Source organism: Peromyscus maniculatus, chromosome 5 (genome assembly GCF_049852395.1).
Source record: "Peromyscus maniculatus bairdii isolate BWxNUB_F1_BW_parent chromosome 5, HU_Pman_BW_mat_3.1, whole genome shotgun sequence".
Classification (NCBI taxonomy): Eukaryota; Metazoa; Chordata; class Mammalia; order Rodentia; family Cricetidae; genus Peromyscus; species Peromyscus maniculatus.
The window spans coordinates 75676621-75691352 of record NC_134856.1 but is presented as its reverse complement, the minus strand read 5'-3'; the positions used below and the strand labels follow the sequence as shown (position 1 = coordinate 75691352).

The 14732-nt window shown below is 38.9% G+C and overlaps 1 protein-coding gene across 1 annotated transcript in view; it reads left to right on the top strand.

Moving 5' to 3' along the window:
* The window catches only part of Malrd1 (MAM and LDL receptor class A domain containing 1), a 602817-nt gene that overhangs the window by 383898 nt on the left and 204187 nt on the right, over positions 1-14732 (top strand). Inside the window, exon 29 of the mRNA XM_076572692.1 lies at positions 4944-5127. Within this exon, the coding sequence (XP_076428807.1) occupies positions 4944-5127 (184 nt within the window). The remainder of the gene's footprint in view (positions 1-4943; positions 5128-14732) is intronic.

Sequence of the window (14732 nt, the reverse complement as noted above, 5' to 3'; positions counted from 1 at the left end):
CTCAGGGGCAGTGCACATGACAAGGTAATCTACTCAAAGCTTAAGAAAAGCTTAAAATATGGCGAGTAAGCATTTCTCCCGTTTTTGAAATTTAACCTATTAATGAACATATATTTACTTTTCTTTATTTATTTCCTCAGGAATCTTGAATTAAAATCCATGTGAGTACAATTGTTATGCCCCTGGCCAATTAGTGGCAAAATTATAGGATGGATGTCAGCCTTAGAAAGAATTGAAGTCAAGGCATTAATAAATGAGTAGGTAAATAAGGACCTTGGAATTGATTATATATCCACCTTGTAAAAATGTATGTGTGAGAGAGGAAGTCAATACAGTAATTTGTTTTTATGAACTCTATATTAGACCACTTAACTTCCACAGGGTAGGCTCCATTTTCTCTCCATTTGATTCAAGAAAATAACATTGAAATTGTCAATAGATGAGCATTGTATGCTTTCTGAATAAACAAATGAATAGATAGGCATGTAAAAAGAAACGTATATTAAGAATAAATTAGGCAACTATAGGAATAAAAATTGATGCAATATTCAAAGATTTTATATATATTAGACTATAAAAAGTGTTGGAATATATTAGAGTGATGTTTTATGATAGATACCACATTATGGAAGATTCTCAACATAATTAACTCTCATTTTCTTTTATTTTTTTATCCTTGTAAAAATCAAAGTGAACACTTTGTTCAAGTCTCTCAATCTTTTTATTTTTAATAGAAGCCTCATTATAAGATTTAAGAAATGATTCATATTTTATTGATTAAAGGGATCACATGACTTTCTTTGATGTTATTTGTTGAAAACTCTTTTCAGGCTTAGCACATCTCAAGGGTATTCTATGAGTTACAGAAGTGGATGCCTGGGAAAATGTTACAATTTATGAATTAAGACAGGCTTTCATCAACATCCTTGTCTCTGATATTCTTAAGTGTCAGACAGATCCCCTCGGTTTAATCTTTAATTTAATTTATCATCCTTTTGATTCTCAATCACTAAAACATCACTGAGAGTCAAAGACTAACCTTGAAAAGAACTTCTTTAACCATAAGAAAGATATGAAATTCCTAATAGAATTTCTGTGTGAATACCACCCCCTTTAACGCAGATATTTCACAGGTCTCTGGGGATGAGTATATATTAGGAAATAGTATTAAAAGCTTTACCTATAAATTGCTAGTTGTTTTGCAAAATTAATTTTACATCAATGAATACATAGTTTCCCCTTCTGTTTGTTGCCTCTAATACAAATCAATAGAACAAATGTATCTAATACAAATAAACAGAAAAATAACAAAAAGAACAATTAGACCAAGTATCTATTTAGTCTCCACAGAATGAGACATTGGGCACATGCCCTAATTCTCCAAAGCAGGAAATTACAAATGTATAACTCCTTTGGATCCTTTCTTCAGACATTTCTTTTTGTAAATTTCCATATATCCTTAAAATACAAAAAAGTTATTTATTTTATGGCTGTGCATTATAACTTCATGTGAACATCATACCTGATTTTCTAGATGCTATTCTATTAAACACTCAAACACTCGCCTGTTTCATTATTTGATTACTACCTTCTTTTTTTGTTTTGTTTTGTTTTTTTGTTTGTTTGTTTTGTTTTGTTTTTTTGAGACAGGGTTTCTCTGTGTAGCTTTGCAGCCTGTCCTGGAACTCACTCTATAGACCAGGCTGGCCTCGAGCTCACAGAGATCTGCCTGCCTCTGCCTCCCAAGTGCTGGGATTAAAGGCATGTGTCGCCACCGCCCAGCTGATTACTGCCCTCTGAGATCAAATTCTTATCGTGAATTCATCCAGGAAAAACAATGGAACATCAGCAAGTAGTATTGGTGATTTGGATCCTAACCATAAGGGCAATGTGATGCTAATGTTTTCTCTTTTGGTAAATAGCCATTATCATGATCTCTTAAATCATCCTGTCCTTGTTTTTCTGCTGTTGTTATGATAAAAAATAACCTGAAAATAGCAGCATAGAGAGAAAAGGTTTATTCTGCTTCACATTTCAAGGATACAGTTCATCCTGCAGGGGAAGTTGAGGCAACAGGAGCGTGAACACACTCTTTACATTCACAATCCCAAGCAGAGTGGGTCGAACCCATGCAGCTCTGTGTCTTCGTTTTTTACAGTCCAGGATGCAAACAAGGAGCAGTGGGCAGGTCTTGTAGCTAGAGTTTTTCTGCCTGGCCCACAGTCAGGACAAATCTCTCTCACCCGCCAGTCCCACAGCCGCTCAGACCCAACCAAGTAAACACAGAGACTTATAGTGCTTACAAACTGTATGGCCGTGGCAGGCTTCTTGCTAACTGTTCTTATAGCTTAAATTAACCCATTTCTATTAATCTATATGTTGCCACATGGCTCGTGGCTTACCGGTGGTACCTTAACATCTTCTCATGGAGGCTGGCAGCGTCTCTCCGCCTCAGCCTACCACTTCGCAGAATTCTCTTCTCTGCTTGTCCTGCCTATACTTCCTGCCTGGTTACTGGCCAATCAGCATTTTATTTATTAACCAATCAGAGCAACACATTTAACATACAGAACATCCCACAGCACAGGTCTTCACATCTCAGTTAGGACAGTCAAGGTAACTCCCGGTAGCCATGCCTGGAAGCCAGTATCCTGTTGATTCCATCCAGTTCTTGGGAAAAGCTAGAACCAAAACACCACAAAGCACTGTGCACAAGCAAAGTCAGATGAGTCTCAACTGGCTTTTCTGATGGCTTAATGTAGGTGTCATTTTTTTTTTTTTTTTTTTAGTTTTTCGAGACAGGGTTTCTCTGCGTAGCTTTGCACCTTTCCTGGAGCTCACTTGGTAGCCCAGGCTGGCCTCGAACTCACAGAGATCCGCCTGACTCTGCCTCCCGAGTGCTGGGATTAAAGGCGTGCGCCACCACCGCCTGGCGTAGGTGTCATTTTTTTAATTGCCCGTTAGGGTTATGGTATAAGTCAGATCATGTTACAATCCTAGAAGCATTCACATATTTGCATGTTATAGTACTTCTTGAACCCTCACTATTCTGAGGAAATTGTAGATGAATTGCTAAACGGTCTTATAAATGAAACACATGGGAGCCAGGTATTGGGGTGAAAGATCAGAGAAGCAGAACAAGCCACAGCTAGCCTTACTTCACCAACTTCTCAACCGATCCTGTTTCCTCAAACTGGAAGCCTCTGAGTCCTCACATAAATGAATCTCAGCTGAACTGCTGCTAAAAGCCTAAAAGCTTAACCAGCTCTAGTTCCTGGTCCTCACACCTTATATACCTTTCTGCTTCCTGCCATCACTTCCTGGGATTAAAGGTATGCGGCACCATGCCTGGCTGTTTCCACTGTGGCCTTGAACTCACAGAGATCCAGATGGATCTCTGACTCCCAAGTGACAGGATTAAAGATGTGTGTGTGTGTGTGTGTGTGTGTGTGTGTGTGTGTGTGTGTGTGCTACCATTTTCTGGCCTCTATGTCTATCTAGTGGCTGTTCTGTTCTCTGACCCCAGATAAGTTTATTAGGGTGCACAATATGTTGGGGGATACAATATTACCATAGGAAATATTTGCATATGTTATTTCTAAATTAACTTTTAGTTTGAAGAATTATATCCTGAAACTGATATAGCTGGTTCACAGATTTTATAGTTTTAAAAAATAAAAATATTGTGATTATGTAGTAATAGAATATTTGAAATCTGACTGACTTGGAAGCGTAGCATATTCGTTCCATGTTCAACTCAATGCATAGAGATAACTGATTTCCCATTAATCCTTTTGCCTTTTGTTTCCTTCTCTGTGTTAGTGAACAAAGCTCTTTAGGGGGAATGTGTAACCAGAATAATTAGATACAATGTTTAAAAAGTAGGGAAGTGGTGTCCAGAACTATAAACTCAGTAATCCCGTAATTTCTTTCAGATTCTTATCAATACTAAGAATTTTGGCTGTTTGCAGGAATAGGTGGATTTAACTGATGAGTACACTGTCATAATACTATCCCTGCAAATGCTAAAAGCATGTTCACTGCTAATCCCACCAGTATTGCTTTAGGAAGATGTGCAGGTGGGTTAACATGTCTGTTTTGGTGAGATAAAGAACAGCATGGATGTTAGCAGAGCTCCGCTGTTTTTGTTTTCTTTTTGTTGTTGTTGTTGTTGTTGTTGATTCTTTAGGAATTTCACATCCCAATCCCACTCATCTCCCAGTCCCTCCATACCCACTCCCCCCTCTTGTAGTGCTCCCCACAAAGGAAAGCTAAACAAGAATAAAAATAAACAATGATTTTTTTTAAAAAGGAAAACAACTTGCTTCTCCATCTTTCCCACCTCTCCATCGCTCGCGTCTTCACTCATTTTAGTGGCGTTGGGAGCTGCCGTGTATCATGCAGTGTGCTCTTTTGCCCAAACAGCCTTACTTGCAGATGTTCATTGTGTAATGAGTTGTTTGTCAGGTTCAAGGCGTCTGGCTTTGGTATATCATCAAAACTGGAACTTCACCGAAACTCCTCTCGGATATCCTGTGGTCCCCAGTCATGGTGGTCTTGTGGCTGTGGCTTTGCAGGATCAGTCCTTTCACACACTCCAGCAGGTCATAGATGGGTTAGATATTGGGGTTTTCCTGCTCCAAGTCTTGGATGTGTGCCTGGAGGGCAGCTGAGAGTAGCCTCTGGGTTGATCAGTCCAGGCCCTTGGGACAGCTCCTCTCAGCTAAGGGGTACAGCCAGCTCTCTCAGGGTGTGGTGAGGTGGTGGGGCAAGCTTTCCCATTAGGGTCCCTTATCTCAGGGATGTGGAGGTTCTGGATCAGCTCTCCTATGGGGTGGGGCAGATCACTGGAACTTTGTTGGTTAAGAGCTCCTGTACCATGCAATATTTCTTCTTATTAAGTGCTTTAGTGATTCCACTAATGTGAACCTCTTTAATTTCAGACAGACAAAGGACTGTCAGAAGTATGGCAACAAAGCAAGCCAGACCCTGATAATCACTGGCAAAAGGCCACCATCCTGCTGGGAAAATTAAGAAATTTTGAGGTCATATTTCAGGGCATCAGAACAAAGGATCTAGGAGGTGGAGCTGCAATTGATGATATTGAATTTGAGAACTGCACAACCGGTGAGTCTCTGGGCAGCCCTCCCATCCAAACCACACTTAGATTGTCACTGTTTGCATCTTTGCTATGTGTTTATAAAATGTTCTCATTCTATGAATTTTGTCTGTATAATAAACCAGTTGAAAATGGCAGCTTAATAACTGTAAACTTTAAAATACCTATTAAAAAGTAATATCAGTCCATAACCATTTGGGTTACTATACCAACTTTGTGGCTAAGAAAGACAGAAACTTACTGCACGTTGGTCTAGATGCCAGAAACCGAAACCATTATTCCAGTTCATGGGAGGTTTAGAGACAGCACCTTTCTTCTGAGTCATATGGCAGAAGGAAAAATTCACTCCTTAAGGCTATGTTTGTATATTAATTACATGTTGTCAGCTCTATCCTCATGACCCACTCACATCCTCAAATATTCTACCTTCTAATAACATCATTGGAAGTTAGGATCTCAACAGTGAATTTGAACAGGATTAAAACAGTTTAAAAGTTGCAATACTTTTTCATTGTTCAATTGCAAAAGTAACTCCACTTCCATATTATGACTTTTCTACCATGCAGAAGTTTTTCCTCTTAAATTTGTTTTCAATACATATAAAATGTAAAGCCTGAGATTTATATTCATATCTTTACCTTACAGTAGCAAAAAATAAGCCAAAAAGAAAACAGACTAGAAACTGGTGGCTAGTGCATGCATGAGAAATAAATTTAAGTCCACATCAAGCAGAATCTGAATTGGGAGCTATGCTTAGGAGATTTTAAAATGCTGTTCCAAGACTAGACTTGCATTCAGACAACAATGTGAAATAATTCTGCAATCTTTTCTGACACTTCTAAGTGTAAAGTCTAGCTACAGATTTTCTTCACAGAACTACCTAGTAAATGTCAAAAATAATTACAAATAAGTTTATACCATTTTAGTTTGTAAGATTCTTTCAGAGGAATGCTTTGGTTTAAGTTCCAAAATAGTCCTATGTAATACATGCTGCCAATGAAAGACACTCCTGTGGTTTTCTGCTCTGACCCACTTGGAAGCAAGCCTCTGGGAAAGAAGAACTAATCCTTTTGTGAATTAATTTTTCTGTTGCTCTTATATTGAAATATCATTTCACCAAGGGAGTTCAAAAATGTAACTTTGGCATGAGTGATGTTATCTGTCCACTTTATGAGCAGTGCTGCTTCAAAGTACTCTGGTTCATTAGAAACAAACGTTTTTAAACTTTGTCCCGCTACCCATTATTTCTTGAAAAGGCAGGTGCTTCTCAGTTGCCTGATACATGTACATGAAGTGAAGATTCTTCATGACTCCCCTATGACCTTTGGCCCATAGACCTCTGGATATGTAAGACTTGCCTGATAGGACTTGGAGATGTTTAGGAGATGATGCTTCAATAAATAAAAGTACAGTTATGCACATTAATAATAATAATAATAATAATAAAGAGAAGGTATTTTTAATTGTGCTTTATTAAATAATTTTTCAGTAAATTCCCTAGCAATACATTGATTAGGGATCAAATTCATTTTTTAAAAAATAAGCCCAAAGAATGGCCCTTTTACAGAGTTTGTTTTAGCTTACAACATGATATATGTGTCTTTTTGGACAAGTTATTTTAGAAGCAAATGCTTACACATAGCAAAAGAGAATGCTATCATAGCCCCATTTTTATTACAGTTGTTTTAAAAAGACCCATATACAAATCTTACAGAGTTAAACACCCATTCAATAATAAAGGGAAAAAGGAAACGAATATATAATGAAAAAGAAAAAATGTCCATCTTTATAGTTATAAAAGTTCTTAATTTACAGGGATGTCCATTTCAACCAATTACAATTTAGGTATAACCATTTCCTAATTGTAACCATTCACCTGATGCAGACCTTACTGTTAATGCTAAATAGCATTTGTACCCAGTTCTACAACAAGACCCCTGGGCACTCACTTGCTCTCTGTTTCTTAACTGAAAGCAAGGGACATATTTTTTTTTAAATTTTATTTTACAATACTATTCAGTTCTACATAACAGCCACAGATTCCCTTGTTCTCCCCCTTCCTGCCCATCTCCCCTTCCCCCCAGCCCACCCCCTATTTCCATCTCCTCCAGAGCAAGGCCTCCTCCCCCAAGGACTGAGATCGACCTGATAGACTCATTCCAGGCAGGTCCAGTCCCCTCCTCCCAGATTGAGCCAAGTGTCCTTGCATAAGTCCCAGGTTTCAATCAGCTAACTCATGCAATGAGCCCAGGACCTGGTACCACTGCCTAGATGCCTCCCAAACAGATCAAGCCAATCAACTGTCTCACCTATTCAGAGGGCCTGATCCAGTTGGGGGCCCCTCAGCCTTTGGTTCATAGATCATGTGTTTCCATTCGTTTGGCTAATTGTCCCTATGCTTTATCCAACCTTGGTTTCATCAATTCTCGCTCATATAAACCCTCTTCTTTCTCACTAATTAGACTCCCGGCGCTCCACCCGGGGCCTAGCCGTGGATGTCTGCATCCAGATTTCTCAGTCCTTGGATGGGGTTTCTGGCACAAATATTAGGGTGTTTGGCCATCCCTTCACCATAGTAGGTCAGTCCCGGCTGTCTCTCGGCCATTGCCAGCAGTCTTTTGTGGGAGTATCTTTGTGGATTTCTGTGGGCCTCTTTAGCTCTTTGTTTCTTCCTTTTCTCATGTGGTCTTCATTTACCATGGTCTCCTATTCCTTGTTCTCCCTCTCTGTTCTTGATCCAGGTGGGATCTCCCGCTCTCTTTCCCTCGACCATTGCTGTTCATTGCTCCCACTCATGTCCAGGCTGTTCATATAGATCTCAGCCATTTCTGACACGATCCTCGTGTCTTTCTTGGGGTCCTGTTTTCCAGGTAGCCTCACTGGTGATGTGAGTAGCAGTCCAATCTTCCTTGTTCCACATCTAGTATCCTCCTATGAGTGAGTACATACCATATTTGTCTTTCTGAGTCTGGGCTACCTCACTCAGGATGATATTTTTGTCTTAGTTTTCTTACCTATAAATTACCAACGATGATGCTCCTGTCTCATAGTGTACACATGAGGATTCAATTACTAATTCTCAACAAATCGTATAAGGCATATTTGATGTATTAATAGTTGTTAGCTGAAAAAGGTATACAAACAACAGCAAAAGGCTAAGAATTGTTTTAGTAGTGAAAAATTCTATATCAACACTCACAGTCTGATTCTACTCAAAACACCAGTTTCCACATGCTTAGCAAATATCTCTTGATTACTGAGGTTGAAGAAAGTTCTGCAAGATTCAGTACGTATCTCCTCATAGCAGGGTTGAATGTGTGTCCCTTAATGTTCCAGCAACTGGATTTTTAAATTTCCCATTTTATTGCATCATTCTTGATTCTTACCAACACACACACACACACACACACACACACACACACACACACACACACACACACACACACACATTCCTAGTGTATTATCTCTGGATAGTCTATTTCCAGAACCTCTCTGTAACCTGCCTCCAAGACAACAATTAACCTAGGTTCTCAGGGTAAAAATCCAATAGTTTTATAAATTATTCCATTTTCTTCAGAATATATAAAAATCCAAGTGAGTCATTCCCAGTTTCCAGTTCAGGGAAAAGGAAAGAGAATATTTAGGGAACAGAAAATATTTCCTGACTATTCCTGGAAAAGCAACTGATCTGAAGTGAAAACAGGTGGCATGATGATCACCCCTGCATCATCCTTGATTAACCTTGAAATTGGGAGATCATAAAGCAGTGATTGCTGTATAAAAGCTTCACAAATAACTAATTCTATATACAGAACCCAGTAGAATTTGATGTTGAAACATAATTTGTATATTCTCTTTAAGTAGTAAGTTCTGTTTCTGCTCAATGTATGAGCTGCATTATTTTAAAATAAATATTAGAGTAGAAGAAAATGATGCCCAGTAGAAAAAGTAAATATCTCACCCCATTAAAATAATTAGAAATGACTTTTACTTTTAATAATGAACAGCTACAGAGTTTATGACTTTATAATATAGGCATAAACAAAGTGAGGTTTATAAGTGGAAGGTGGAGGAGTAGAAGAACAAATGAAAATGTATCTACAGAGACTATTTGTACAAATTTTGATAAAGTGTGAAAATTAAGAATTGACCGGCCGGGCGGTGGTGGCGCACGCCTTTAATCCCAGCACTCAGGAGGCAGAGGCAGGTGGATCTCTGTGAGTTCGAGGCCAGCCTGGGCTACCAAGTGAGTTCCAGGAAAGGCGCAAAGCTACACAGAGAAACCCTGTCTCGAAAAACCAAAAAAAAAAAAAAAAAAAAAAGAATTGACCAAATTCCTTTTTTCAAGGATTTTTATTCTGGTGGCAGATTGAAGTACTTAAAGTAACATCAGTGATGACAGGTGTCATAAATGACATGAAAAAGAAAGTGATAAAGAATTACTACCCTGACAAGAGTAGTAAGAAACACTCAATTTGAAGGTTGCAGTTGGTCAAAGCCTAAATAAAATTAGAAGTCAACCATGAAGACATTTAGGGATGCCTTGAGATGGGCAGATTTAACTAAATACCTTGCTAGAGCAGAATAATGGCAGAGATAGTTATGGTCCATGGTGTACAAAATTTTGTCCTTCAAAATCAATGCTTGCTGTGTACAAATATACTCTTCCAGCAATGGGAATAAGCAAAGAGATGCTAGAGGGAGATGTCTTAAGTGTAATTTTGGCTCTGTAGAAGGCTGATCAAATCTCATAAAGTTTGTCCTCATTTAACTGTTGGAAATAAAGATAGGACATACTGTATAGGCCAGATTTGAGGATATAACAAATCAATATATACAATGTGCATTCAGCATTAATATTTCATGTTAACTACTACAACAATGTTAAATGATTGGTAACATTACCAGTATTATCACCATAAGTTTAAATTAATCCCCACAAACTCTGAAAGCAAAGTTACATATAAATTACCCTATTAGCCAGATTGTTAATCCTTCTAATACTTAATTGTAGCTTCCATTTCTTAGGCTACTCCTAAAAATCACATTGATTACCTGGAGGTAAAAAGCTACTGCCTAGCAGGTGATATGTAGATGGAGAGTTTCTCTCCAGCTCCTGCCAAGTCCTGGCGGTCCCACAGCCCACTTATAAAATAAACACACAGACTCTTATTTAAGCTGTTTAGCCTAATGGCTCAGACTTCTAGCTATCTAGTTCTTACATCTTAAATTAACCCATTTCTATTCATCTATACCTTGCCACATGGTTTGTGGCTTACCAGTATCTTATATGTTGGTACTCATGGTGGCAGCTGGCAGCATCTCCTGACTCAGCCTTCCCCTTCCCTGAATTCTCCTCTCTTCTTGTCCCGCCTATACTTCCTGCCTGGTTACTGGCCAATCAGTGTTTTATTTATTAACCAGTCAGAGCAACACATTTAACATACAGAACATCCCACAGCAATGTGTATCTGGTGGCCAGTGTGAAATGACTACAAAGTTTTCTGAGTCCAGTAAAACAGAAGAGTCAACCATGCAACTGGTTCCAGGAAATGAATGTATTACAACCTAAGGTGATGAGGAACAAGCCAAGCCTAGGATTCATGGCAAACTGGACCACCATCGCCAGGGAAAGCTGTCTAGCACTGATGGAGACTCATTCTAATTGCACATTCACAAATTGTCCCACAGCTGACAGTCAGGGGAGTAGAGTCTACCTTTGGCTTTATTTTCTGGGGAAGAGGACACACTTGGCAACAGTATAGCAGGATACTTGAGAAACCAGAGATGAAGCATGGGAAGTCCCAGCCCCTTCTCTTCTAACTTAGCATGATGCATTCTCAGCACCTTCTTCAGTTATCAGAGCTGAAAGCAAGGGAGTGGGGAGAACAGGGATGCCCTATGGCCACCAAGAATAATCTCCAACAAAAAAATTGTCAAAGACTGCAAAAGCTCTCAAAGGAAAATCTGGTATCAGATATATCAGTGTTTCTAGCAGAAGCATGATTTGTAGTATTAGTTCAAATCTTCTAAGATGATGCAAATCCAAGCTTTTTTTATTTAAGAAAATTTTTTATTCATTTTATGTACCATCCACAGATCCCCCTCTCATTCCCCTTCCCACCCCCACAGCCTTTCCACCTGACCCACCCCCTCCCAACTTTCAAAAGGGTAAGAGCTCCCATGGGGAATCAGCAAAGCCTGGTACATTCAATTGAAGCAGGTCCAAGTCACTCCCTGCTGCATCAAGGCTGAGCAAGGCATCCCACCATAGGTAATGGGCTCCAGAAAGCCAGAGACAGATCCTGATCCCCTGTTTCAGGGGCTCCTCAAACAGACCAAGCTATACAACTGTCTCCCCTATGCAGAGGGCCTAGTCCAGTCCTATGCAGGGCCCACAATTGTTGGTCTAAAGTTCATGAGTTCCTACAAGCTTGGTTCAGTTGTCTCTGTAGATTTCCCCATAATGATCTTGACCCTCCTTGATCATATAATCCATCTTTCCTCTCTTTGACTGGACTCCCTGTGCTTGGCCTGGTGCTTGGGTATGGATCTCTGCCTCTGCTTCCATCAGTTACTAGATGAAGGCTCTATGATGACAGTTAGGTAACTCAACCAATCCGATTACTGGGCCAGGCTTAATTTTTTAACATTCAAGTAATCTTCCTTGTTAGAGTTGCTTTATCTTTAGACTAAGAAAACAATCTAGTAAGAGGATGGATGCAAAAATTTAACTCCAGCCAAATCCAGGTCCTAAAAGTTTTGGTTTTGCTAGTGGTGGTGATGATGGGATTGCTTTTCTTGAAACAGAGTTTCAATATGTAGCACAAGCTGGTCTTGAACATAGTGCTACTGATTAATGAATACCATATTATTTAGAGTTTATTACTATATATGACAGAGATATTTATTGTTCAGAAAATACTTTCAACCATATCTCATCTTCAGTTAGAGGAATCCCTATGAGTAAAATCTTGTAAGCTTGCTGTAACAACTAGTATATGTTACTGGAGAAATGAAACTTTGAAATCTTGGCTGTGAACCCCATTGCTATCGATTCATTTTACTCAAGTTATTTTATTCAAATATAGCTATCTTTCTAGATCTTGCCTGTGTATCAAGAAGACCTCATGACAAGTTCAAGGTCTACTGGTACTAGTCTCCTTCAGTTTACAGAACTTCCTTAGAGTTTTTGGATATTGAATAAAACTGGTTTTCAAAACTTGTGCATTATATTTAAGTAAAATATAACTTAAACGATACTGTCAAAAATGCAATGCTATTTCTTGTATAATATAGGGGGACATTATTTATAGTTAATTTACAGTTACAAAGCCATTTTGTACAAAGAGCTATGTTTGATAGTGAGCTGTCAAGCATTGTGATCTGGATTTGCAAACACATTACTGCCTGCAAGGTCCCATTCTAGGATTGTTGTTGCTTAATGAATGAATGAAGAAATGGCATATGAGTAATTAATCCTTTATAGTTTTATTCAGTGTAAAGATGTCAGCAGAGAGTAACTTATCTTCAGATTTAATCATCTGTGTTAATAAAGGGCTTTTAGCACCCTCAGTTCTACACTGTGAGGAAAGATTTGGGGTGCACACAGTTGGCACTAATGTAATTCTGAACTAAGAGGTGGGGCTAGACTTTGTGGCATCTACCCTCTGTCCCAGTCACTGGCAGCTGTGCCCTCACCTGCCTTTACTGCTGGATTTTGTTTGAGACAGGAAGCAGGAGGCCACGTTGTTAGCATCAAACATCCTCATTGTTCATCTGAAGACTTAGAGTTGTACTTTTTACTTTTTCTAAAATTGGAAAATCATTCTTAATCCTGGCCCAGAGCCATATTGTAAACAGAGGACTATTTGATTGAGTCCAGGGTATCTTTAATCAGCTATTTTAAATTAAAACAAAATCAAGACCATGGATGGGTCTAATTAGTTTAATATTGTATTCAAGTCAACCATTTGTGGCATACTGAAACAATATCAGATATTACGTTATCTTTCAATTGAGAAAAATTAGCATTTTAATGTTAAAAGATCTACATTTGAAGATGTAATTTATAGATATCATAATCACAAATGAAATATTATAATTAATGTTATTATATTTGATTATAATCAAAGCCCAGTGATATGACTTAGTTCATTTGTAATATTAAGAAGAAATAATTACTTGAGCAGATATTTTAGTAAGACTTAAACAGCCCTTGAAACAGCCCTAGGTTCAAATGAAGGCACTGTAAATCTGAATGCTAACATTAGCCTCAGTCTGTGTAATTGCTAATTAGAAACTGTTTCAGTTCTAATGAACTACTCCACACACTATTGAATCAGTCTGACCATAGACAACACCATGCTTCAATTTTTGTTGGACTGTATTTTATTCAAAATAAAACTGATGTTTTCAGTAAAATTTTCACTTTATGCTCATACATTTTTTCATTTCTCATTATTCAATTGTAAGATGTGCTCCCCAGTCCTGAAATATTTGTGTGGATGTTTACACTATAGAAGAAATCTAAACTCGGGGTGTACTTCAAAACTAATGTGAAATCCTAGAAGACTATGTCACAAGACCACACATGATGAAACAAGTTACAATAAAATCTCTTTGTATTTCTTTATATGCATATATTAAGCCAGATCTACCATTCATATTTTATTTTGCTATTTTTCTATTACTTGTAGCTTGAGTTTTCCTGCCTTGCCCACAGTCAGGACAAACCTCTGTCACCCGCCAGTCCCACAGCCGCTCAGACCCAACCAAGTAAACACAGACACTTATATTGCTTTCAAACCGTATGGCCGTGGCAGGCTTCTTGCTAACTGTCCTTATCTTGCTAACTGTGCTTTTATCTTAAATTGATCCATTTCCATACATCTATACCTTGCCATGTGGCTGGTGGCTCACATGCTGCTGGTCATGGCGGCGGCTGCAGCATCTCCTTCTGCCTTTCTGTCCTTTTATTTCTCCTCTCTGTTAGTCCCGCCTATCTTTCCTGCCTAGCCACGGCCGATCAGGTTTTATTTATTAACCAATCAGAGCAACTTGACATACAGACCATCCCCCAGCACAGCCAAGTGCAGACCATCTCAGACACCTGCACTCAGGCCCATGGTCCTAATCATCCTCTATACGGACCTGCTGGGTAACGCCACAAAGAACCCAAGAAGGGCTCCCACAGGACATACAGAACATCCCACAGCACCTCCCCTTTTCTTTTTTTTAAAAAGGAAGGTTTTAACTTTTACACATCTCCAAAGTCAGCTTGGTATATTTGGGAATTTGGGCGTAGCTTCTCTTAACTACTTCCTGCTGGAGGGGGGCGCTGTATCTTATGGGGATGCAAAGAAAATTTTAGGATCATGGAGTAGTCCGTGAGACCGTATCGTCTGAGCCAGTTGCCTTGAAACGATTCTGGATGTTGGATCATCTGGGCCATGGTGTCATCGGAGACCTTTCAGGTGGTCTTGGCTGGTCAAACCTGATGTATCTTAATCTGGAACAAATCCATAGCCTCTGGCTTTCTGTAGAGACAAAAGCAGAGTCTCCTTTCCAAAGTAACACATCCTTATATCCAAATTTTAAAGTCAAGATATCT